At 48.4% G+C, this 24,205-nt stretch overlaps 1 protein-coding gene across 3 annotated transcripts in view; it reads left to right on the forward strand.

The window, feature by feature from the left end:
- LOC137345954 (CD166 antigen-like) overlaps positions 1-20,035 on the forward strand; it is a 60,715-nt gene extending 40,680 nt beyond the window's left edge. For all 3 annotated transcript variants that reach the window (XM_068009210.1, XM_068009211.1, XM_068009209.1), the window contains 7 exons: positions 1,285-1,412; positions 3,955-4,087; positions 5,139-5,174; positions 8,984-9,019; positions 9,815-9,944; positions 14,581-14,662; positions 19,572-20,035. In XM_068009210.1, the coding sequence (XP_067865311.1) occupies positions 1,285-1,412; positions 3,955-4,087; positions 5,139-5,174; positions 8,984-9,019; positions 9,815-9,944; positions 14,581-14,662; positions 19,572-19,580 (554 nt within the window). In that variant the 3' untranslated portion in view covers positions 19,581-20,035. The remainder of the gene's footprint in view (positions 1-1,284; positions 1,413-3,954; positions 4,088-5,138; positions 5,175-8,983; positions 9,020-9,814; positions 9,945-14,580; positions 14,663-19,571) is intronic.
- The last annotated feature ends 4,170 nt before the right edge of the window (positions 20,036-24,205 follow it).

The following is a 24,205-nucleotide window of genomic DNA, read 5'->3' on the forward strand; positions in this document are numbered from 1 at the left end:
CTGCTCTTTGTGATTTTTATAAATGACTTGGATGAGGAAGTGGAAGGCTGGGTTAGCAAGTTTGCCGATGACACGAAGGTTGCTGGAGTTGTGGATAGTGTGGAAGGCTGTTGTAGGTTGCAAAGGGACATTGACAGGATGCAGAGCTGGGCTGAGAAGTGGCAGATGGAGTTGAACCTGTAAAGTGTGAAGTGATTCATTTTGGAAGGTCAAATTTGAATGCAGAATACAGGCTTAAAGACAGGATTCTTGGTAGTGTGGAGGAACAGAGGGATCTTGGGGTCCATGTCCATAGATCGCTCAAAGTTGCCACCCAAGTTGATAGGGTTGTTAAGAAGGCGTATGGTGTGTTGGCTTTCATTAACAGGGGAATTGAGTTTAAGAGCTGCGAGGTTATGCTGCAGCTCTATAAGGCCCTGGTTAGACCACACTTGGAATATTGTGTTCAGTTCTGGTCGCCTCATTATAGGAAGGATGTGGAAGCTTTAGAGAGGGTGCAGAGGAGATTTACCAGGATGCTGCCTGGACTGGAGGGCATGTCCTCCGAAGAAAGATTGAGGGAGCTAGGGCTTTTCTCATTGGAGCGAAGAAGGATGAGAGGTGACTTGATAGAGGGGTACACGATGATGAGAGGCATAGATAGAGTGGATAGTCAGAGACATTTTCCCAGGGTGGAAAGGGCTATCACCAGGGGGCATAATTTTAAGGTGATTGGAGGAAGGTTTAGGGGAGATGTCAGAGGTAGGTTCTTTACACAGAGAGTGGTGGGTGCGTGGAATGCGCTGCCAGCGGTGGTAGTTGAAGCAGATACATTAGGGGCATTTAAGCGACTCTTGGATAGGTACATGGACGATAGTAGAATGACGGGTAGGTAGTTAGTTTGATCTTCGAGTAGGTTAAAGGGTCGGCACAACATCGTGGGCCGAAGGGCCTGTACTGTTCTATGTTCTTCAAACTTCCACATATACGACCATTCTTCCACCCTGTATGTTCAGTGTGTTGAAATCAAGACTCATTGATGGCCTTCTAATCCAATTATTCATTCCTGGGGCCTCAACGCCTCACATTCTTCAGGCCGGGAAACACTTCACACAAAGTGTGATTGACACACAGAATGGACATTGGATTGAGTGGCACAGTCGAATGTCCCTGGAATCATTTAAGGAAGAGCTGGCTGCAAAGTGCTTTGGGACATCCCGAGGTCCTGAAAGGCATGATATATAAATGCAAGTCTTTCTTTCTCTTGAGCCCTAAGGAATATTTGTTTCCCCCGCCTGTGTATAGATCCAATAGAGCATGTTATGATAGAAGTGGACCCCTCCAGTGAGGTGATCAGAGAAGGTGATACCATCACCCTGAATTGTTTGGCTGACACCAACCCTTCACCAGCAGAATACCTCTGGGAAAAAGATGTAAGTTGAAACAATTCAATGGTCAAACAGTGTTGATCAACGATGGCGGTCAATTTTCTTAAAGCGTCTGGGCAGGACTCTTTTTCTGGTAATGAAGCAGCTGACTGCTCCCTCAGTGGTTGTCGGGTAGTGGGGGAGGGGGGGATTCTGACTAAGAGGTGTTCAGTCATAATCCCCACAAATGTTAGCTACACGCCATAGGCTCCTCAGTCAAGCACATGTACCAAATGCCTGAACCTGCAGCTCCTCTCTTACTGAGCAGGGGCCATAGTGTCATTACCACCGAGAAGGAGCCATTCGGCCCATCGAGTACATGCCGGTTCTCTTTACAGCAACCCATTCCCCCTGCTGTATTCCCATAGCCCTGCAAGTTTATCTGCCTCAAGTGCCCATCCCATTTTCTTTTGAAATCCTCAGATTACAATTCCAACAACAGAGCAGGTCAGAGGCTGGGAATCCTGCGGTGAGTAACTCACCTCCTGACTCCCCGAAGCCTGTCCACCATCTACAAGGCACAAGTCAGGAGTGTGATGGAATACTCTTAACTTGCCTGGTTGGGTGCAGCTCCAACAACACACAAGAAGCTCGACACCATCCAGGACAAAGCAGCCCGCTTGATTGGCACCCCATCCACAACCTTCAACATTCACTCCCTGCACCATCGACGCACAGTGGCAGCAGTGTGTACCATCTACAAGATGCACTGCAGCAACGCATCAAGGCTCCTTAGAGAGCACCTTCCAAACCCACGACCTCTACCAACTAGAAGGACAAGGGCAGCAGATGCATGGGAACACCACCACCTGCAAGTTCCCCTCCAGGTCATACACCATCCTGACTTGGAATTATATTGTCGTTCCTTCACTGTCGCTGGGTCAAAATCCTGGAACACCCTACTTAACAGCACTGTGGGTATACCTACCCCAAATGGACTGCAGCGATTCAAGAAGGCAGCTCACCACCACCTTCTCAAGGGCAATTAGGGATGGGTGATAAGTGCTGGCCTGGCCAGCGACGCCCACATCCCATGAATGAAAAGAAAATGTCATTAATAGGGTAAAACTAACGTGTTGCTTTGTTTTGCAGCTCGTAGAATCAGTAGAAATGTTGCTGTACTGATGTCAGTCTTGCAAATTAATATGCTGGTGGGTTCAGGGTGAATCTGGTCGGTTTTCAACTCACGTACTGAAGGCCCAATTGTAACCTAACCCCACCCGACAAGAGCAGGTTTTATACCCCCCCCCCCACCACCCCCCCCAGCAGATCTCACTCTCCACTGAAGTGAATGGAGTACAAAATCGGGTGGGTGTAAAACGAGCACTTGATTCCAACTCGCCCCAGTCTGGCCAGGTTAGGTTATTGACTCTGAATCCCACCACTCCTTTTTTTTTTATTTCCAAAATATACTTTATTCATAAAAATCTGTAAAAATTACATTGCCAAACAGTTTCCAAACAGCACCAAAAAATACAAACATTGCAAGGGAGATCAGTTTCCTTCAATACTGTCATGAGTTTCTTCCCAACCCTTCCGTTTCACAATTGTCATGTCAATTACAGTTTTACATTTACAGCAATTGAGAATATTAACGATACAGTTCGAGGGGTTTCCCATGGATCCAGCCCCTCAGTCCAGCTTGGTGGGGGAACCTTACACTGTGGTCTTTCCCCATTGAGCCTTTGCTGCGGCTGCCCCAAGCTTTAGTGCGTCCCTCAGCACGTAGTCCTGGACCTTGGAATGTGCCAGTCTGCAACATTCGGTGGTGGACAACTCTTTGCGCTGGAAGACCAGCAAGTTTCGGGCAGACCAAAGGGCGTCTTTCACCGAATTGATAGTCCTCCAGCAGCAGTTGATGCTTGTCTCGGTGTGCGTCCCTGGGAACAGCCCGTAGAGCACAGACTCCTGTGTTACAGAGCTGCTTGGGATGAACCTCGACAAAAACCACTGCATCTCTTTCCACACCTGCTTTGCAAAGGCACATTCCAGGAGGAGGTGGGCGACCGTCTCTTCCCCACCACAGCCAACGCGGGGGCACTGTGCGGAGGGGGCGAGACTTCGGGTGTGCATGAAGGATCTGACGGGGAGGGCCCTTCTCACCACCAGCCAAGCTACGTCTTGGTGCTTGTTTGAAAGTTCTGGTGATGAGGCATTCCGCCAAATGACTTTGACGGTCTGCTCGGGGAACCATCCGACAGGATCCACCGTTTCCTTTTCCCGTAGGGCCTTGAGGACATTCCGTGCAGACCACTGCCTGATGGACCCACCACTCCATCCCTCCCACCCTCAGTTTCTAACCCCTCCCCCAACTAAACCACAGGGGAACAGTATTGAGGAGGGGGTGGGATCTTACTTTTAACTTAACCCGCCCAACAGGAATGGGGCGGTTTGTGTCTGTTCTACACTTCCGCTCGATTTGACGCTTAAATTCGACCCAATCTCACTCTGTTCCCACTGGGAGAGTTGGACTAATCTTCCCCACCCGCCCCAGTGTTTAAAATGATGTGCTGTTCGAACTATACTAACTGTTGGATCTGGATCTCAGGGAAAGCAGCTCAGTGCCTTGGCCCAGTACATATTGCAGGCGGTGACGAAGAGGGACGAAGGAGAATACTGCTGCACTGTCTTTGACTTCGACTTCAACACAAAATCAGCTGTAAGGAAGATCCAAGTGAAAGGTAGGCGGTTCCCTCCTGTACACCAATTGCACGAGTGAAAAGAAGATTTGCATTTACAGCATGCCTTTCACAACATCAGGATATCCCCAGCACCAGTGAAATATAATGTAGCGATTGTCGAAATGGAGGAAACTTGGCAGCCAAATCGCACACAGCAAACTCCCGCAAAAAGCAATGAGATGTATCACCAGATGATCCTTTTTATTAATGCTGGTGAGGAATAAAGGTTGGCCAACTCTCTCTTCTTCTGTGGAAATTACCATGGGTTCTTTTGCATCCACCTGTGAGGGTCTTGCTTTAATGTCTGATCTGAACGACAGCAGTCCCGACAGTGCAGCACTCCCTCGGTACTGCTCAGCCTAGATTTTGTGCTCAAGTCTCTGGGGTGGGACTTGAACCTTCTGACTGAGAGGCGAGAACCGCTGAGCCACGCTTAGTCACTTGAGGCTAATCTCCGCCCCGCTATTTTAATGGTGAGCCCGCCTACTTCACACCGGTGGAGGAGTTAAACCCTCTTCCCCATCACCCCCCACCCCCCCCGTTCATGTCTGTACATGTCATCATCAAGCTAACAGAGTGGTTTTAACAACAGCAATCCACACTTAACGTAGTAAAAGGTTTTTCTCAGGACGATTGACCAGCAGAATTTGACACCGAACCACATAAAAGTGACATTAGGATAGGTGACCAAAAGCTTTGTCAAAGAGGTACGTTTTAAGGCGTGTCTTAAAGGAGGAGAGAGAGAGAGGCAGAGAGGTTTCGGGAGGGAATTCAGAGCTTAGGGCCGAGGCAGCTGAAGGCACAGCAGCCAATGGTCGAGTGATTAAAATCGGGGATGTGCAAGAGGCCAGAATTGGCAGATACTTCAGTGGGTTGTGGGGCTGGAGGAGATTACAGAGATAGGGAGGGGCGAGGGTATGGAAGGATTTGAAAACAAGGATGAGAGCTTTAAAATTGAGGTGCTGCCGGACCGCAAGCCAATGTAGGTTGACGGAGATATTATTACCTGTGATTTTCCGATTTAATTATTTTCTTTCTGTACTTTTTGCAGCAAGAGAAGACAACAATGAGTTAGATGGAGGAGGAGGTAAGCTTTCCAATGATTTATCAAGAGTTGCTCGATACTCGATCCAGTGTGGAGTGAGAACTAATTCATTGGTGTTACAAGTTAAGATCAGAACAAGGGGTAAATTTGGTGATCCTGTGCTTCAAGTGTGTGTCAGTGCCCAGGACGGGGCACAGTGCTGAAAGTCAGAACACTGTGTAGTATCATTATGGCTTCCTCTGCCTCTTTTCTCTATGTCGTTCAACATCCTTTTGGCTTTATTGACTGCTGCTCTGTGTTGGTTGGAGATATTTGACGTTGTGTCAGCTAAGGCTCCAAGATCCCTTTCAGCTCCATCCTTAGTTACTTCAGAGAATGATACAGTATAGAATGAGGTCATTCAGCCCATCATACTTGTGCCCGTTCTTTGAAAGAACAATCCAATTCTTTCCCCATAGCCCTGCAAATGTTTTCCTTTTCAAATATCTATCCAATTCCCTTTTGAAAGTTACTATTGAATCTGCTTCCACGGCCCTTTCAAGCAGCGCATTCCAGATTGTAACTCCTGCGTCACTGACCTGAAACGTTAACTTTGCTTCTCGCTCCACGGATGCTGCCAGACCTGCTAAGCATTTTCCAGCACTTTTTGTTTTTAATTCAGACTTCCAGCATCTGCAGTATTTTGCTTTTATTTTACTCCCCATAACCTTCCCTGCTCCCTGGTCTTCACTATTGAGGATACAAGTAACATACCAGTATTAGCTGTAAGTCAGAAAATGGAAGGGAGGGAGGAACTCAAGAAAACTACAATCACCAGGGAAGTGGTGCTGAACAAATTGTTGGAGCTGCGGGCTGACAAGTCCCCGGGTCCTGATGGACTTCATCCTAGGGTGTTAAAAGAAGTGGCTCGTGAGGTAGTTGATGCGTTAGTTTTAATTTTCCAAAATTCCCTAGATTCGGGGAAGGTTCTGTTAGATTGGAAAATAGCGAATGTAACTCCTTTATTCAAAAAGGGAGACAGAAAGCAGGAAACTACAGGCCAGTTAGCTTAACATTTGTCTTAGGGTTAGAAAAATTCAAGGTAATCAGGCAGAGTCAACATAACTTTGTGAAAGGGAAATCATGTTTAACTGATTTATTGGAGTTCTTTGAGGGAGTTACATGTGCTGTGGATAAAGGGGAACTGGTGGATGTATTGTACTTAGATTTCAAGAAGGCATTTGATAAGGTGCCATATCAAAGGTTATTGCTGAAAATAAAAGCTCATGGTGTAGGGGTAACATATTGGCATGGATAGAAGATTAGCTAGCTAACAGGAAACAGAGAGTAGGTATAAATGGGTCATTTTCTGGTTGGAAAGATGTACTGAGTGGTGTGCCACAGGGATCTGTGCTGGGGCCTCAACTTTTTACAATTTATATAAATGACTTGGATGAAGGGACCGAAGGTATGGTTGCTAAATTTGCTGATGACACAAAGATAGGTAGGAAAGTAACTTGTGAAGAGGACATAAGGGGGCTACAAAGGAATATAGATAGGCTAAGTGAGTGGGAAAAAATCTGGCAAATGGAGTATAATATGGGAAAGTGTGAAATTGTCCACTTTGGCAGGAAGAATAAAAAAGAAGCATATGATCTAAATAGTGAGAGATTGCAGAGCTCTGAGATGCAGAGGGATCTGGGTGTCCTAGTGCATGAATCGCAAAAGATTTGTGTACAGGTTCAGCAAGTAATTAAGAAAGCTAATAGAATGTTATCGTTTATCATGAGGAAAATTGAATACAAAAGTAGGGATTTTATGCTTCAGCTATACAGGGCATTGGTGAGACCATATCTGGAGTACTGTGTACAGTACTGGTCTCCTTATTTAAGGAAGGATGTAAATGCATTGGAGGCAGTACAGAGAAGGTTTACTAGACTAATACCTGGAATGGGTGGGCTTTCTTACGAGGAAAGATTGGACAGGCTAGGCTTGTATTGCTGGAATTTAGAAGAGTAAGAGGCAACTTAATTGAAACATATAAGATCCTGAGTGGTCTTGACAGAGTAGATGCGGAAAGGATATTTCCCGTTATGGGCAAATCTAGAACTAGGGGTCACTGTTTAAAAATAAGGGGTCGCCCATTTAAGACAGAGATGAGGAGAAATTTTTTCTCTCAGAGGGTCGTGAGTCTTTGGAATTCTCTTCCTCAAAAGGTGTTGGAAGCAATATTTTTAAGACAGAGGTAGATAGATTCTTGATAAGCAAGGGGGTGGAAGGTTATCGGGGGCCCTTCGGCCCACCGAGTCTGTGCCGACCAACAACCACCCATTTATAGCAATCCTACATTAATCCCATATTCTTTACCACATCCCCACCATTCTCCTACCACCTACCTACACTAGGGGCAATTTACAATGGCCAATTTACCTATCAAACTGCAAGTCTTTGGCTGTGGGAGGAAACCGGAGCACCCGGTGGAAACCCACGCGGTCACAGGGAGAACTTGCAAACTCCGGACAGGCAGTACCCAGAACTGAATCCGGGTCACTGGAGCTGTGAGGCTGCGGTGCTAACCACTGCGCCACTGTGCCGCCCAATCAGTTCAGCCATGAACTTATTGAATGGCGGAGCAGGCACGAAGTGCTGAGTGGCAGTCCTAATTCATATGTTCTTATACTCCCAATCCCAGCTTCTCCAGTCTCTCCACATAACAGAAATCTCTCATCCCTGGTACCATTCTGGTAAATCTCTTCTGCAACCTCTCCAAGGCCTTGACTTCCTTCCTAAGGTGTGTTGCCCAGAATTGAGCACCCTGCTGAAGCTGAGATTTAACCAGTGAATAGAGGGTTTGGCTGTAGCTTGCTTTCTTTTGTACTCTATGGCTCAACATTGGCCCGACTGTTTCAAAACCGGCTTACAGCTTTCATTGGGGCTTAGTGTGGATGCGTACCCTCAGGTGTGAGAGCAGGCCATAGAGAACTGTGCTGACTTCGGTGATGTCAGCTGAGTCACCACTGAGGGCACTAGATTGACCTTGGTGCTTCTGAGTTGGAGGGGAGGGGAGGGGTGAGCTCTAACCAGGATTCCTGGTCCTGGTACAGTGACTCCGGTTGGAACCTTGCCATGTGTGGGTGGGGGATTGAGGATAAGGTCATGATGCCCATGTGACCAAATAGCCTGCCAGTTGTTCACATGTGAGGAACAGCCAATTGTGTGAGGTATAACTCGGTGCCCTTGGAACGATACCCGTTAGAGATATTACCTTCAGGAGACAAAGGCAAACCAGGGGAAAATAGTCAGGGGAAAAATAAAATGGACTTGTACTTCTATATCAACTTTCAACAACTACAGGACATCCCAAAGTTCTTTAGAGTAAAGGCCTGCTCGGGTCTGCAAATGAAACCCGACCCGAGCCCGACAGAACCACATCCGACCCGACCTGACCCGACCCGACCACAGGAATAAAGTTGATTATATTAAAGAAGTTGTGCTCTATCTTGAATGGAATCGCTCACTGCAGACTAGTGTGGAGTGTTTCCCGCCTTGATGTCCTGGCTGTCACTGTGTCCAACGCGGCCCGACCCGACCTGAGCCCGGATGCCAGACCCGGAAGGGCGACCCGACCCGAACCCAACGCATGCCGTCGGGTCCCTTCGGGTTCGGGGCGGGTCGCCACGCTCCAGAGAGTGCTACTCACTGGAGCCACAGCAGGAAGATAGGGGAATGACGAGGGGGTTAAACTTGCCACTTCTGTGAAATTGCCTGTCCGAATGTTAGCCCTCACACAAGAGGTAAAGCAAATCAGCGTCGAATGGGGGGACGTGAGAAAGGATTTTTCTGTAACATTTTATCGTTCTCTTCCTCAACAGGTATTCCAGCCATTGCTGAAGGAAGTCATTCTGGAGGTATGAAACACGTCAGGAGAACAGGGTTTGACTTCCACTGTCCGCTTAAATCTTACCCGGGCATTAATTTCTCAATCAGAGTGAGATTAACGGACGAGCGTTTAAGGCAGTCATGTGACATTCCTCTCTCTGCCAGTTTAACAGAGGCGGTAACCTACCCCCAAGCAGATAACAGACAGAGGGCTGCCACTCAATACTGCTTATCCGTGAATGTTGCCAGCAGGAACTTATAGCCCATCATTTCTGCGATAGGATTATTTTTGTTACGGCAACATAAGATACGCAACTAAATAAACAAAGTGACAGATGGTTGTATAGGGTGGTTTAGGGTGCTCACCGTTAACAATGTGATTCAGATTGGGTGTTTCTATAATGGGTGGCTGATCTGTCATCTCCGCTGTGCCACCAGATCTTCAACATAAAAATCAGACCAGTATTTATCTGTCTACTCTGTACTCAATCCCCCTGTGCCCCAATTGGTATCCTCTATTGCCCATCTGACCTCTGTGTTGTACCCTCTCTGTCTAACTCTATCCTATTGTGTAGTCTCTATATCCCACTGGACCCCACTTTGTGCCCTCTCTATCCCACTCTACCTCACTCAGTATCCTCTATATCCCACTGAACTCCACGTTGTGCCCTCTGTATCCCATTTTACCTCACTCAGTATCGTCTTATAGGAGGGAGGGAGGTGAAGAGGGGGACAGGTTTAGAGAGACAATTCCAGAGGTGGCTTCATTTCCTGCGAGCCTCCTTTGTGTATGTCTTATTACAATTTGACATTATTGTTTGCAGATCGTCACGGAGACCCCAAACCACTGAACAGGGCTGGAATGGTTATTGGAATCATTGTGACGTTAATGCTCGTGGCTTTCTTCACCACCATAGCATATTACATGTGCTACTACAGGAAGAAGATGGAGAAGTGAGTCAACCTTTCACAGTCACCCAGTAAAGAAACACCACTCCCACACCCTGAAGCTTATGTGGAATTCCATTGAATTTATAGCACAGAGAAAGGTCTTTAGGCCCAACTGCTGGTGTTGAAGCTCCACACAATCTTCCCCTCACCCTTCTTCATCCAACCGAGCAAAAATAGTCACCAAAAGTAACATCACTATTGCTTTCAAATTCTCATTGTTGCCTTCAAATCCCTCTGTGCCCTCGACCCCTCCCTATCTCCGGAATCCCCTCCAGCTCTTACAACCTTCCGAGATAGCTGCGCTCCTCGAACTCTACCCTCTTGAGCATCCCCGATTTTGATCGCTCCACCATTGGTGGCCGTGCCTTCAGCTGCCCAGGCCCTAAGCTCTGGAATTCCCTCCCTAAACCTCTCCGCCTCTCTCTCCTCCTTTAAAACTCTCCTAAAAACCCGCTTGACCAAGCCTTTTGGCCACTAATATCGCCTTCTGTGTCTTGGTGTCAAATTTTGTCTGATAACGTTCCTGTAAAGCACCTTGGAACGTTTTACTGCGTGAAAAGCACTATCAGGACACAAGAAATAGGAGCAGGAGTAGACTTTACGGCCCCTTGTGCCTCTTCTGCCATTCGATCCACTCATGATCGATCTTTGGATTCAACTCCACTTTCCTGCCTGCTCGCCATATTCCTTGATTCCCTGAAGGATCAAAAATCTGTCTCTTTCGGCCTTGAATATACCCAATGATGGAGCATTTACTACTCTCTGGGGTAGAGAATTCCAAAGACTCACAACCCTTTGAATGAAGAAATTTCGCCTCATCTCAGTCCTAAATGAATGTCCTCTTATCCTGAGACTGCACCCCCGTGTTCTCGATTCCCCAGCCAGGGGAAACAGCCTCTCAGTGTCGACCCTGTCAAATCCCTTCAGGATCTTGTATGTTTCAATGAGATCACCTCTCATTCTTCTAAACTCCATAGAGTATAGACCCAATTTACTCAGCCTCTCATCATAGGACAACCCTCAGATCCCGGGAACTAATCTAGTGAATAAAAGCAAAATACTGCAGATGCTGGAAATCTGAAATAAAAACAGGAAGTGCTGGAAATACCTCAGCAGGTCTGGCAGCATCTGTGGAGAGAGAAGCAGAGTTAACCTTTCAGGTCAGTGACCCTTCATCAGAACAGATGCTGCCTGGCCTGCTGAGTATGTCCAACACTAATCTAGTGAACCTTCACTGTACCATGCCCCAAGTTGTTGTGGTTATATAAGAAATACGAACAAGAGTGGGCCATATGGCCCTGTGGCTAATAAAACCTGTTCCACCATTCAATAAGATCTTCTACCCCATGTCCGTTTTGCCCTTGAGTAAAGAGATTTCTCCTCAACTCAGCCTTAAATGGCCGATCCCCGTATCTGAGACTGTGACCCATAGCTCTAGACTCCAGCCAGGGGAAATCGCTTCTCAGCATCTTGTTGTAGTAGCTGGTAGAAAGTACTATTGCACTCTCCCATTCCACATCATTATATTACCCCTCCCTCCTTGACCTGCTCCCCTTTTCTCTTACAGTCACTATGTTTCAAAACTACTTCATTGGCTGGCACTAGATAAATGCAAGTCTTTCGTAGAGCACCAAAACAGGCCCTTCGGCCCAACGAGTCCGTGCCGACCATCAACCACCCATTTATACGAATCCTACATTAATCCCATTGCCCTCTCACATCCCCACCTACCCTCAATTCTCATCCCACCTACCGACACTAGAGGCAATTTACAATGGCCAATTTGCTTACCAACCCACAAGTCTTTGGCATGTGGGAGGAAACCAAAGCACCCAGCGGAAACCCACACAGTCACAGGGAGAACTTGCAAACTCCATACAGGCAGTACCCAGAACCGAACCTGGGCCACTGAGTTGTGAGGCTGCAGTGCTAACCACTGCGCCACTCTGCCACTTTTTGAACAACACCATCATATTTGAGCCTGGAGAGTGTGGGAATTGGGAGACTATTTAATCGTGAGGAACAGTACTGCGGCTGTCCTCGACCAATGCCCAACCACTCTTCGAGTGCTGCAGAAAAGTTTCAGAGACAACTGTGTCAGTGTGAGTTTAAACCAATAGATAAAAGGCGTCACACGCCAGTGCCGTGAAGAAAAGACCTGCATTTATATAGCACCTTTCACAATCTCTGGACGTCTCAAAGTGCTTTCCAGCCAATGACGTACTTTTGAAATGTTGTCACTGCTATAATACAGGAGACAATGCAGCCAATTTGCACATAGCAAGATCCCACAGTGTGATACGCGACTGGCGGATCTGTTTTTAATGATGTTGGTTGAGGGATAAATATTGTCCAGGACACCAGGGAGAACTCCTCTGCTCTTCTTCAAAATAGTGGCCATTCGACTTTTAATGTCCGCCTGAGAGGACAGACGGGGCCTCAGTTTAAGGCACTGTCTGAAAGATGGCACCTCCAACTGTGCACCACCTCCTCAGTACTGACCCTCCAACAGTGCAGCATTCCCTCAGTACTGCCACTCTGAAAGTGCAGCACCCCCTCAGTACTGATTCTCCTGCAGTGCAGCACTCTCTCAGTACTGACCCTCCAACACTGCGGCATTCCCTCAGCACTGACCCTCCGACAGTGCAGTGCTCCCTCAGTACTGCCTCTCCGACAGTGCAGTGCTCCCTCAGTACTGCCTCTCAGACAGTGCAGTGCTCCATCAGTACTGCATGGGAAGTGTCAGCCTGGATTATCTGCTAAGGTCTCTGGAGTGGGCGTGGAGCCACTTGGGGCCACTGAGCCACAGCTGATACCAAGTGTCAGTTCGCAGGTCTCACCCAGGATGACAGTTTTAGGCATTGCAACTGGCTTCAGTGCCTGGGGTAGGGAAAGCCAAAAGCAGTCTGGGCCCTCAGTCTTACTGCTCGTTCAGTGTAGCCCCACCTTCCCCAGTCTCGGGGAGTCAGCTGTGGACCAGATCAGTGCTGGCTGTGATTTATGCTGGAGTTGTATATCCTGCTGACTATAGGTCCTGAAATTACACTGGGCTTCTTCCAATCTCCTGTCGACATCTCCAGTGAGACACTGTCGGAACACTTATCGAGACGACATAAATGGCTGTGGGGAGCGGCCATGTACACCGTTTCTCTGGGGATGGGGTGAGGGGGAGGGGCAGGGGCATGTCCCACTGGTCTCTCCTCTCCCCCCCTCGCCACCCCCCTGTTCGACTCCATGCCCCCCTTGAATACACAGCAAGAGACCAGGACAAACTACTTCCCTCAACCAACATCACTAAAGACAGATGAACTGGTCAGTTATCTCACTGCTGTTTGTGGGATCTTGCTGTGCTCCATAGTGGCCGCCGGGTTTCCCTGCGTTACAGCTGCGGCCACGCCTGATTGAACTGATTCACTGTCGGGTGGCTGCTCTGGCGAATTACAGGAGGCCACCCTCAGTGCCCATTAAACCCTCCCTACCCTCGATATGGGCACGCTGCCCTGGGTGTCCCACCATAGTGGCAAAGTGATTATGTTACAGGCCTCGTAACCCTGGCAGACATGAGTTCAAATCGCACCGTGGCATATCCTGTGAATGGGTCGGAGAAAAATGAATCGACACTTTCAGCCAAGTGATGGAGGGAGAGCAGTCCCAATGTTGAGTGGGGAGCAGTCCCATTGCATGCTGGAACCCCTGTAGTACCCTGTCCAACTCATCCTTCCTCATGAGTGAGTCTTGCCATTGAGTATCAACAGGCTATTTGACTTTGGAGAGCATCACAGCAACACCTGAACCTGAACCTGACCTCACCTGCTATTCATTTATTGGCACATGTCTAACAGTGGTGGTGGTGGTGGCAGGGCGGGAATCACCAGATGGTGATCAATAGCAAGAATCCTGGGTGGTGTTTTCCTCGCTGCAGCCAATTTAACTCCTCATAGACTAGGGTTGGAACGGAGGACCTTTCCAACGTGAAAGGATTTGCATATTTCCATCTCAATGTTTGATCTACTGTGTGACACTGGTGCAGGTTAGCAATGTTTATAGATATATCCTACTGAATGGCAATGAAACAGATAGCAGGGCCTCCTCATCCACCAGTCTGGACAATGTTGGTCATCATCGCCCCTTGCTCCCGCTCTGCTTGACCAGCTGAGATCAGTTAACAGCCAGCACCGACTTAGGACCTGGGGCCTTGTGTGTAACCCACTCAGGATGGAGCCTGGGGCCTTGTGTGTAACTCAGCACAGACTCAGGATGGAGCCTGGGGCCTTGTGTGTAACTCATTCAGGATGGAGCCTGGGGCCTTGTGTGTAACCCACTCAAGATGGAGCCTGGGGCCTTGTGTGTAACCCACTCAGGATGGAGCCTGGGGCCTTGTGTGTAACCCACTCAGGATGGAGCCTGGGGCCTTGTGTGTAACCCACTCAGGATGGAGCTTGGGGCCTTGTGTGTAACCCACTCAGGCTGGAGCCCGGGGCCTTGTGTGTAACCCACTCAGGATGGAGCTTGGGGCCTTGTGTGTAACTCAGCACAGATAGAGCCTGGGGTAACTCAACTGCTTGCTACCTTACCCAGTTGAGTAATGAAACATTTTTTATAATGCTTCCAAAATTTGGCTAATATCTGTTTATTTAAGGAAACCTTTGAAAGATTTAGAGGAAAGGAATCCTATGGATCCAGGAAATGACCCATCTAGGGTTGAAAAAGTCATTGGAGAGGTGGGTCATTTTAATTCACAGCAGGATCATTGAATATTTTATTTCTTTTCAATTTCCCTGTCTTTTTCCTGCAGCATCCTTGATCATTATAGGTCCATTATTCGAGCCCCTGGCCCTGTAGTCATCATCTCTGGCCTTTTTATTTATGGTTTCTGAATTATGTTTAATCCGGACAAATGTGAGGTAATGCATTTTGGAAGGTCTAATGCAGGTGGGAGGTATACAGTAAATGGCAGAACCCTTAGGAGTATTGACAGGCAGAGAGATCTGGGCGTACAGGTCCACAGGTCACTGAAAGTGGCAACGCAGGTGGATAAGGTAGTCAAGAAGGCATACGGCATGCTTTCCTTCATCGGTCGGGGCATAGAGTATAAAAATTGGCAAGTCATGTTGCAGCTGTACAGAACCTTAGTTAGGCCACACTTAGAATATTGCGTGCAATTCTGGTCGCCACACTACCAGAAGGACGTGGAGGCTTTGGAGAGGGTACAGAGGAGGTTTACCAGGATGTTGCCTGGTCTGGAGGGCATTAGCTATGAGGAGAGGTTGGATAAACTCGGATTGTTTTCACTGGAACGACGGAGGTGGAGGGGCGACATGATAGAGGTTTACAAAGTTATGAGTGGCATGGGCAGAGTGGATAGTCAGAAGCTTTATCCCAGGGTGCAAGAGTCAGTTACTAGGGGACATAGGTTTAAGGTGCGAGGGGCAAAGTTTAGAGGAGATGTGCGAGGCAAGTTTTTTACACAGAGGGTGGTGAGTGCCTGGAACTTGCTGCCAGGGGAGGTGGTGGAAGCAGATATGATAGCGACGTTTAAGAGACATCTTGACAAATACATGAATAGGAAGGGAATAGAGGGATATGGGCCCCGGAAGTGCAGAAGGTGTTAGTTTAGGCAGGCATCAAAATCGGCGCAGGCTTGGAGGGCCGAATGACCTGTTCCTGTGCTGTACTGTTCTTTGTTCTTTGTTTGTTATGAGCAAGTTGAATGTCTCCGCGGTTTCCTTTACTTTTCTCGCTTTCCTACATCCATGATTCTCTGATGAGCTGAGCGACGGTGCGAGGCCCGGCCTGTGTCTTGGGGCCGCTAAAACCCTCCACCCTTTGAGTTGTTCGACTGGTGTACAAGTATCGACACTGACGTGCCTGTTCTTTACATGTCACAGCGTCATAACAATGCACAGAAGGGGGCCATTCGGTCCATCGAGTCCATGCTGGCCCTTTGTAGAGCAATCCAATCAGTTCCTTTCCCCTGCCCTATCCCTCTAGCCCTGCAAGTTTATGTCCCTTAAGTGCCCATCCAATTTGCTTTTGAAATCATTCAGCATCTCCGCTTCCACCACCCTCGTAGGCAGCGATTTCCAGGTCATTATCACTCACGGTGTGAAAAGGTGCTTCTTCACATCTCGCCTGTATTTCTTGCCCAAAACCTTAAATCTGTGTCCCCTACTCCATGTACCATCAGCTAATAGAATCAGTTTTTCCTTGCCAACCTTAACTAAACCTGTCATAATCTTATACACCTCTATCAAATCTCCCCTCAATTTCCTTTGATCCAAGAACAACCCAAGCTTTTCCGACCTAACCTTGTAGCTAAAATCCTCCATCCCTGGAACCATTCTGGTAAACCTCCTCTGCACCCTCTCAAGGACCCTCACATCCTTCCTGACGTGTGGTGACCAGAACTGGATGCAATCGTCCAGTTGGGTCCTAACCAGAGCTTTATAAACTTCCCTGCTTTTGTACACAACCCGAGATCCCATATGCTTCATTAACCACTCTCTTGATATGTCCTGCCACCTTCAAAGATCACTGCACGTGCACCCCCAGGTCTGTCTGTTCCTGGGCACACTTTAGAACTGTGCCATTAAGTCTATATTGCCTCTCCCTATCCCTTCTGCCAAAATGCATCACCTCACACTTCTCCATATTAAATTTCATCTCCCACTTGTCTGCCCATTATGCTAGCCTATCTATATCCTATTGCAGTTGATTTGTATCATCCTCACTGTCTCCAACTTTGATATCATCGGCAAAATTTGAAATTCTACTCTTTTCCAATCCAAGTCATTTATTTATATATATATATTATATATCTCAAAGAGGCAGTGATCTTAACACTGTCCCTTGGGGAACACCACTGTCTACTATCCTCCAGTCTGAAAAACAACCATTTTCCATGACTTGCTGTTTTCTGTCCTTCAGCCAATTTTTTAATCCAAGCGGACACTGAACCTCCTATTCCACGAGTCTCAATTTTGTTAACCAGCCTTTTGTCTGGTACTTTGTCAAATGTTCTCTTAATATCCAAATAAACAACATCCACTGCATTCCCTTCATCAATCTTCTCTGTTACTTCAGTAAAAAATTAAACTAATTTAGTCAAGCATGGTCTGTCTTTTACAAATCAGTGCTGGCTATCCTTAATTAACTCAAACCTCTCCAAGTGCCTGTTGATCTTTTCCACGATTATTGTTTCTGAAACCTTACCCACCACTGATGTTAAACTGACCGAACTGTAGTTCTGAGGAATATCCTTACACCCTTACACATTTGCCACTCTCCAATCCTCTGGAACTGCCCCATATTTAGGGAAGATTGAAAGATTATGGCAAGCCCTTCCGCTATCTCCACCCCACTTCTTTACGTAACCTGGGATGCAAGCCATCTGGACCAGGGGACTTATCGACTCTAAGCATAGCCAGCCTATCCAGTACATCCTTCCTATCAATTTTCACCCCATCCATTACCTCTAACGTCACCACTTCTACTGATATTTTGTCAGCATCCTCTTCCTGAGTAAACACTGATACAAAGGACTCATTAAGTATTCTAGCCTTGCCCTGTATCTCTAAGCATATATCACCCTCTTTGTCCCTAATAGACCCCATCCTGCCTCTTACTACCCACTTACTATTGACATACTGGTAGAAGATTTTTGAGTTGCCTTTTATTTCATTCTCATATTCTCTCATATACAGTTTTTCCTGTTAATCTTTAGTTCCATTTTACTCTGGCTAGATCCCCTCTCATTCCCATTGAAGTTAGCCCTCTTCCAATTTCGAAGTTCTACCTTTGATTGTTCCTTGCTCTTCTCTAAACCTTATGATATGATGATCACTCTTACCCAAGTGCTCCCCCACAGACACTTCGTCCCCTTGGCCCACCTCATTCCCCAGCAGCAGATCCAGAAATGCCTCCTTCCTAGTTGGGCCAAGAAAATACTAGTCGAGGAAAGTTTTCCTAACATATTTCAGAAATTCCTACCCCTCCTTACTCATTCCTCTAATATTATCCCAATTGATATCTGGGTAATTAAAGCCCCCCCAATGTCACTACTCTGTAGTTCTTGCACATCTCTGTGATTTCCCTGCAGATTTGCTCCTTTATGTCTCTCACTGTTTGGAGGTAGTTGATTTGTATCATCCTCACTGTCTTCAACTTTGATATCATCGGCAAAATCGGCCCAGTAGTGCGATCATCCCCTTTTTGCTTCTCAACTGAGCTTGGAAACTGAGGATCACCAGGGTATTGGACTGCCGGTAGCATCGCGGCCGAAGCCATTCTTCTCCCTCAACCAGCACCTGTGTGGTGCACTTTTCAACATGGCACTGACTGGCATTGCCCGAGGCTACATGGTTGAATGCATCATTGGCGTCACAGAGTGGATATTGCCTGGCCAAGGTAGCCTCCATTCAGCTCAGTTGCACTGAGTCACCAGTGGATGTCACTCTTTAACCAAGTCACCTCCAATCTCTTCCTTCCCATCCTATCTCAGTTTTACCATGTCAGCACTCTCACCTCTGAACCTCAAACCTCAGAGCCTTGAGTTTATGAACCAGGCTGACACTCCCAGTGCAGTGCTGAGGGAGCTCTACACTGTCAGAGGTGATGCCTTTCGAATGAGAGCTTAAACCGAGACCCTACCAGCTGGATGTAAAAGATCCCATGGCACTATTTTGAAGAAGAGCAGGAGAGCTCTCCCCAGTATCCTGGCTGATATTTATCCCTCAACCAACATCACGAAAACAGATGAGCTGGTCATTCTCACATTGCTGTTTGTGGGAGCTTGCTGTGCGCAAATTGGCTGCTGCAGTTCCTACATTACACAAGAACACAGGAAATAGGAGCTGAAATAGACCATATGGCCCATCGAGCCTGCTCCGCCATTCAATACGATCATGGCTGATGTTGGGCTTCAATTCCACTTTCCTGCCCGCTCCCCATATCCCTTGATTCCCTGCGAGACCAAAAATCTATCTATCCCAGCCTTAAATGTATTCAATGATGGAGCATCCACAATCCTCTGGGATAGAGAATTCCAAAGATTCACAACCCTTTGAGTGAAGTAATTTCTCCTCATCTCAGTCCTGAATGATTGATCCCTTATCCTGAGACTGTGTCCCCGTGTTCCAGATTCCCCGACCAGTAGGAACAATCTTTCAGCTTCTACCCTATCGAGCCCTTTCAGAATCTTGTATGTCTCAATTAGATCGCCTCTCATTCTTCTAAACTCCAGAGAATATCGGCCCGATTTACTCAGCCTCTCATCATAGGACAACCCCCTTATCCCAGGGACCAATCTAGTAATTCTTCACTGCACTTCTCCAGTGCAAGTATAATCTTTCTTAAATGTGGAGACCAAAACTGCACACAGTATTCCAGGTGCGTCTTACCAAAGCCCTGTACAATTTTAGTAAGACTTCTTTATTCCTCTACTCCAATCCCCTTGCAATAATGGTCAACATGCCATTTACCTTCCTAATAGCCTGCTGCACCTGCATGTTAACATTACAACAGCAACTACACTTCAAAAGTACTTCATTGCTGTAATGCGATCTGGGATGTTCTGAGATTGTGAAAGGCGCCATATAAATGCAAGTTCTTTCTTTATTTAATTTAACTCAGGAACAATGAGCTCCCAGGACGAATATCCAGCCTTCCGGACTCTCCTCTGGCAAGAATCCAGGACAACATTCAGGCATAAAGAAGTCAAAGATTGAGCAAAACCATAGGCCTTTGTTGTGTATTTTTTTATTTTGGTTTTTCAACATTTGCAGCCTTGTCATAGCAATTATCTGCCAGGCCGTCACATAGCAAGATGACCTGCTCACTGCACACTCCAGTTATTGTCGGGCTTTATTTTTTAACTTATTTTCCTTGTTGAATGACATATAAGATGGTTATTTTATAACCCGGTACTGTACCCCTCTTCATTCCGTGTCTTGTGTGTTGCTTAGTAAATGTGTTCCATAGTCTAAAGGGGGCTTTACGTTAACAACCGTTGTCTGATAATGCTGCAATCAGTTCAATTTGTCTGATGCAAGAAACGACGGTGGAGTTTTGTAAGTAGAGGCCAAGACTGACTGCTTTGTACAACATTTTAAACATTAATAAAGTTATTCCTTTTTGAAATTGGTGTTGGATGGCACGAACAAGCTTGAAATGAAAGTGTCACTGCACCCATTTTTCCATCATGTGCCAGTGAGAAATGACCATTCCAAAGTGCTAAATGAATCAAGTTCCACTTTACACCTCATGCCAATTTGTGCGGCTCCCAAAATAAAAGCAGAAAGTGCTGGTAATACTGGGCAGGTCCGGCGGCATCTGTGCAGAGAGGAACAGAGTTACCGTTTCTGGTCTGTGACTTTTCATCAGAACTGGTGCAGCTCCCAGTGTGTTTTTTTTTTAGTGGTACCCAACATAAAGATTTTCTACCAGAGCCGAGCGCTAACTCACCACCAACCAAGACGCAGCTAGGAATCTAGAGTAACTGGGATACCAGTATGCAAGATTCCCTCTAGTGTTGCACGGAGTGTCCTTGTGGGCATTGAGCCTCACACATATAGTCAATGAAGCTCAACAGAAATTCGAGGAACAACACCTCATTCTTGCAATTAGGAACTTATACCACCTTCTGGACTCAACATTGAGTTCAACAATTTCAGATCATAACCTCTGCTCGCGCTTTTTCAAACAGTAGTTGGGGGTAATGATTCTGCTGTTACCATTTACACCTCCTCTAGACTCATCTTCTCCTTCATTACTTATCTCATTATCACCCCCTTTAGCCTTGCACCATCATTGCTTTTATCATTTAATCTCTCCTGTCTTCCACCTTATCACAAACCTTCCCTTCCCGTTGCTTTCTCCCTGTCCCTGCTTTCCCGGCCCCTGTATCGGCTAAAGGTTTGTTACGTTTTCCAGTTCTGACAATAGGTTATCCACCTGAAACGTTAACTGTTTCTCTCTCTCCACAGATGCAGCCTGACCTGTTGAGTGTTTCCGGCTTTTACTGTTCATACACTGACTTCCTGCATCCACATTATTTTGCCTTCTGTCACACTCTGGAACTCCCTGCCCGAAACTCCTCGCCTCAATCTCTCTTTATCCCCTCCTTTACGATGCTCCTCAAAATCTACCTCTGACCAAGCAATAAGGCACACATCCTAATATTTCCTTATGTGGCTCAGTCTCAAATGTTGTCCGTAAACGCTCCAGTGGAGCGCCTGGGGTGTTTTATTCCATGAAAGGCGCTATGTAGATGCAAGTTGGTGTTTCGTCCTTGTGTGATCCAGCAACAGTACTCCGGCCGCTTTCTTGCGTTGTTGCCATGTGCAGGCACAGTCCTCCAGCCGCCTGGTGGTGTCCTTGCCGGGTTTGGGCTCAGTCCTCCAGCCGTCAGTTGGTGTTGTTCCCGGGTATGATGTTGGTCCTCTGGCCTCCAGGTGTCGCTGTTCCCCAGGTACGGCCTCGGTACTCCAGCCAAATGGTGGCACTGTTGTTGGATGCGAGGTCAGTCCTCTAGCCACCTGGTGGCGCTACTGCCCCGTGTGCACTTGGTCCCTCAACCACCCAGCGCCATTGTTCCATACTGGTTTTTTAATTATTTATTTCATGGGATGTGGGCGTTGCTGGCAAAGCCAGCATTTGTTTCCCATTCATAATTGCCCTTGTGAAGGTGGTGTTGAGCTGCCTTCTGGAACCGCTCCAGTCCATGTGAGGTAAGTACACCCACAGTGCGGTTAGGCAGGGAGTTCCAGGATTTTGATCCAGTGACAGTGAAGGAATGGTGCTATAGTTCCAAGTCAGGATGGTGTGTGATCTGAGAGGAACTTGCAGGAAGTGGTATTCCCATGCATCTGCTGCCCTTGTCCTTCTCGGTGGTAGAGGTTTCCGGTTTGGAAGGTGCTGTTGAAGGAGCCTTGGTGTATTGCTGCAGTACATCTTGTAGATGGTACACACTGCTGCCACTGTGCGTCGGTGGTGGAGGGAGTGAATGTTTGTGCATGGGATGCCAATCAAGCGGGCTGCTTTGTCCCGGACGGTGTCGAGCTTCTTGAGTGTTGTTGGAGCTGCACCCATCCAGGCAAGTGGAGAATATTCCATCGCACTCCTGACTTGTGCCTTGTTGTGGTGTTGTCCCTGGTTAGGTATGGATCATCAAGCCGCTCAGTGGCGCTGTTCCCCAATGCGCCTTCCGCCTCCAGCCGCACGGTGCCGCTGCTCCGTGTGCGTTGCAGATCCTCCAGCCACGTGGGGGCGCGGCAGAGGACTGCGGTTGGTCATTAAGTCATAGAGATACAGCACTGAAACAAGCCCTTCGGCCCACCGAGTCTGTGCCAACCAACAGCCACCGATTTATACTAATCCTACATTAATCCCATATTCTTTACCACATCCCAACCTTCCCTCAATTCTCCAACCACCTACCTACACTAGGGGCAATTTACATGGCCAATTTACCTATCAAGCCAATATACAGCAGCAAGAATATTTTGCAATAAAAAATTAGTGCTCATAAAATATTGGAACTTGGAGAGTGCAGTAAATCAGATTACTATAAAGTTTGGTGTACAAATTGTAGCTCATGCATTAATGTACACTAAATGTACTACAGGAGAAATGCAGCGAACAATAGATGCCCCTCATATGCTTTCATAGATTGAGCCTTTGACTTCGTCAGCAGGCATGGTCTCTTCAGACGACGAGCAAAGATTGGATGTCCACCAAAGCGACTAAGTATCATCACCTCATTCCATGGTCCTCCGGTCACACGGTGGCACTGCTCCACGGTGGCACTGCTCCACGGTGCGGATTCAGTCCTCAGCCGCCCGGTGCCGCTGTTTCCTGGTTAGGGCTTATTCCACCGGCCACTCGGCATCTCAGTTCCCGGTAGGAGTTGTTCATTCCGATGGTTGGTGGCGCTGTTACATATGCAGATACGGCCTCCAGCCACCAGGTGGTGATGTTGCCGACTACGATGCAAGTCCTCCACCGCCTGGTGGCGCTGTGGCCCACTGCGAGGCCGGTCCTCCAGCCGCCTGGTGGCGGTGTCGGCCACTGCAATGCCGGTCCTCCAGTCTCCTGGTGGTGGGGTGACCTTATGCAATGCCGGTGCTCCAGCCGCCGAGTGGCGGTGATGCCGGTCCTCCAGCCGCCTGGTGGCGGTGTGGCCCACTGCGACACCAGTCCTCCAGACGCCTGGTGTCGGTATGCCCCACTGCACTGCCGGTCCTCCGTGTGGCCCATTGCGATGCCGGTCATCCAGTCGCCTGGTGGTGGGGTGGCCCACTGTGCTGACGGTCCTCCAGTCGCCTGGTGGCTGTGTGGCCCACTGCGCTGCCGGTCCTCCAGGCGCCTGGGGTAGTGTGGGCCACTGCGATGACTGTCCACCAGTTCCTTGGTGGCGGTGTGACCAGCAGCGATGCCGATCTTCCAGTCGCCTGGAGGCAGTGTGGCCCACTGCGCTGCTGGTCCTCCAGTCGCCTGGGGTGGTGTGGGCCACTGCGATGACTGTCCACCAGTTCCTTGGTGGCGGTGTGTCTCACGGCGATGCCTTTCCTCCAGTCGCCTGGTGGCGATTTGGGACACTGCGATGCGGCCCTCCAGCCGCCTGGTGGCGGTGTGGCGCACTGCGATGCCGATTTTCCAGCCGCCTGGTGGCGGTGTGGCCCACTGCGATAGCGATGCTCCAGCCGCCTGGTGGCGGTGTGGCCCACTGCGATGACGATCCTCCAGCCGCCTGGTGGCGGTGTGGCGCACTGCGATGCCGATTTTCCAGCCGCCTGGTGGCGGTGTGGCCCACTGCGATAGCGATGCTCCAGCCGCCTGGTGGCGGTGTGGCCCACTGCGATGACGATCCTCCAGCCGCCTGGTGGCGGTGCAGCCCACTGCGATAGCGTTCCTCCAGCCGCCTGGTGGCGGTGCAGCCCACTGCGATGCCGATCCTCCAACCGCCTGGTGGCCGTGTAGCCCACTGCGATGCCGATCCTCCAACCGCCTGGTGGCGGTGTAGCCCACTGCGATGCCGATCCTCCAACCGCCTGGTGGCGGTGTAGCCCACTGCGATGACGATTCTCCAGCCGCCTGGTGGCGGTGCAGCCCACTGCGATGCCGATCCTCCAACCGCCTGGTGGCGGTGTAGCCCACTGCGATAACGTTCCTCCAGCCGCCTGGTGGCGGCGCAGCCCACTGCGATAACGTTCCTCCAGCCGCCTGGTGGCGGTGTAGCCCACTGCGATGACGATCCTCCAGCCGCC

The sequence above is a fragment of the Heterodontus francisci genome, chromosome 29, assembly GCF_036365525.1.
Source record: "Heterodontus francisci isolate sHetFra1 chromosome 29, sHetFra1.hap1, whole genome shotgun sequence".
Classification (NCBI taxonomy): domain Eukaryota; kingdom Metazoa; phylum Chordata; class Chondrichthyes; order Heterodontiformes; family Heterodontidae; genus Heterodontus; species Heterodontus francisci.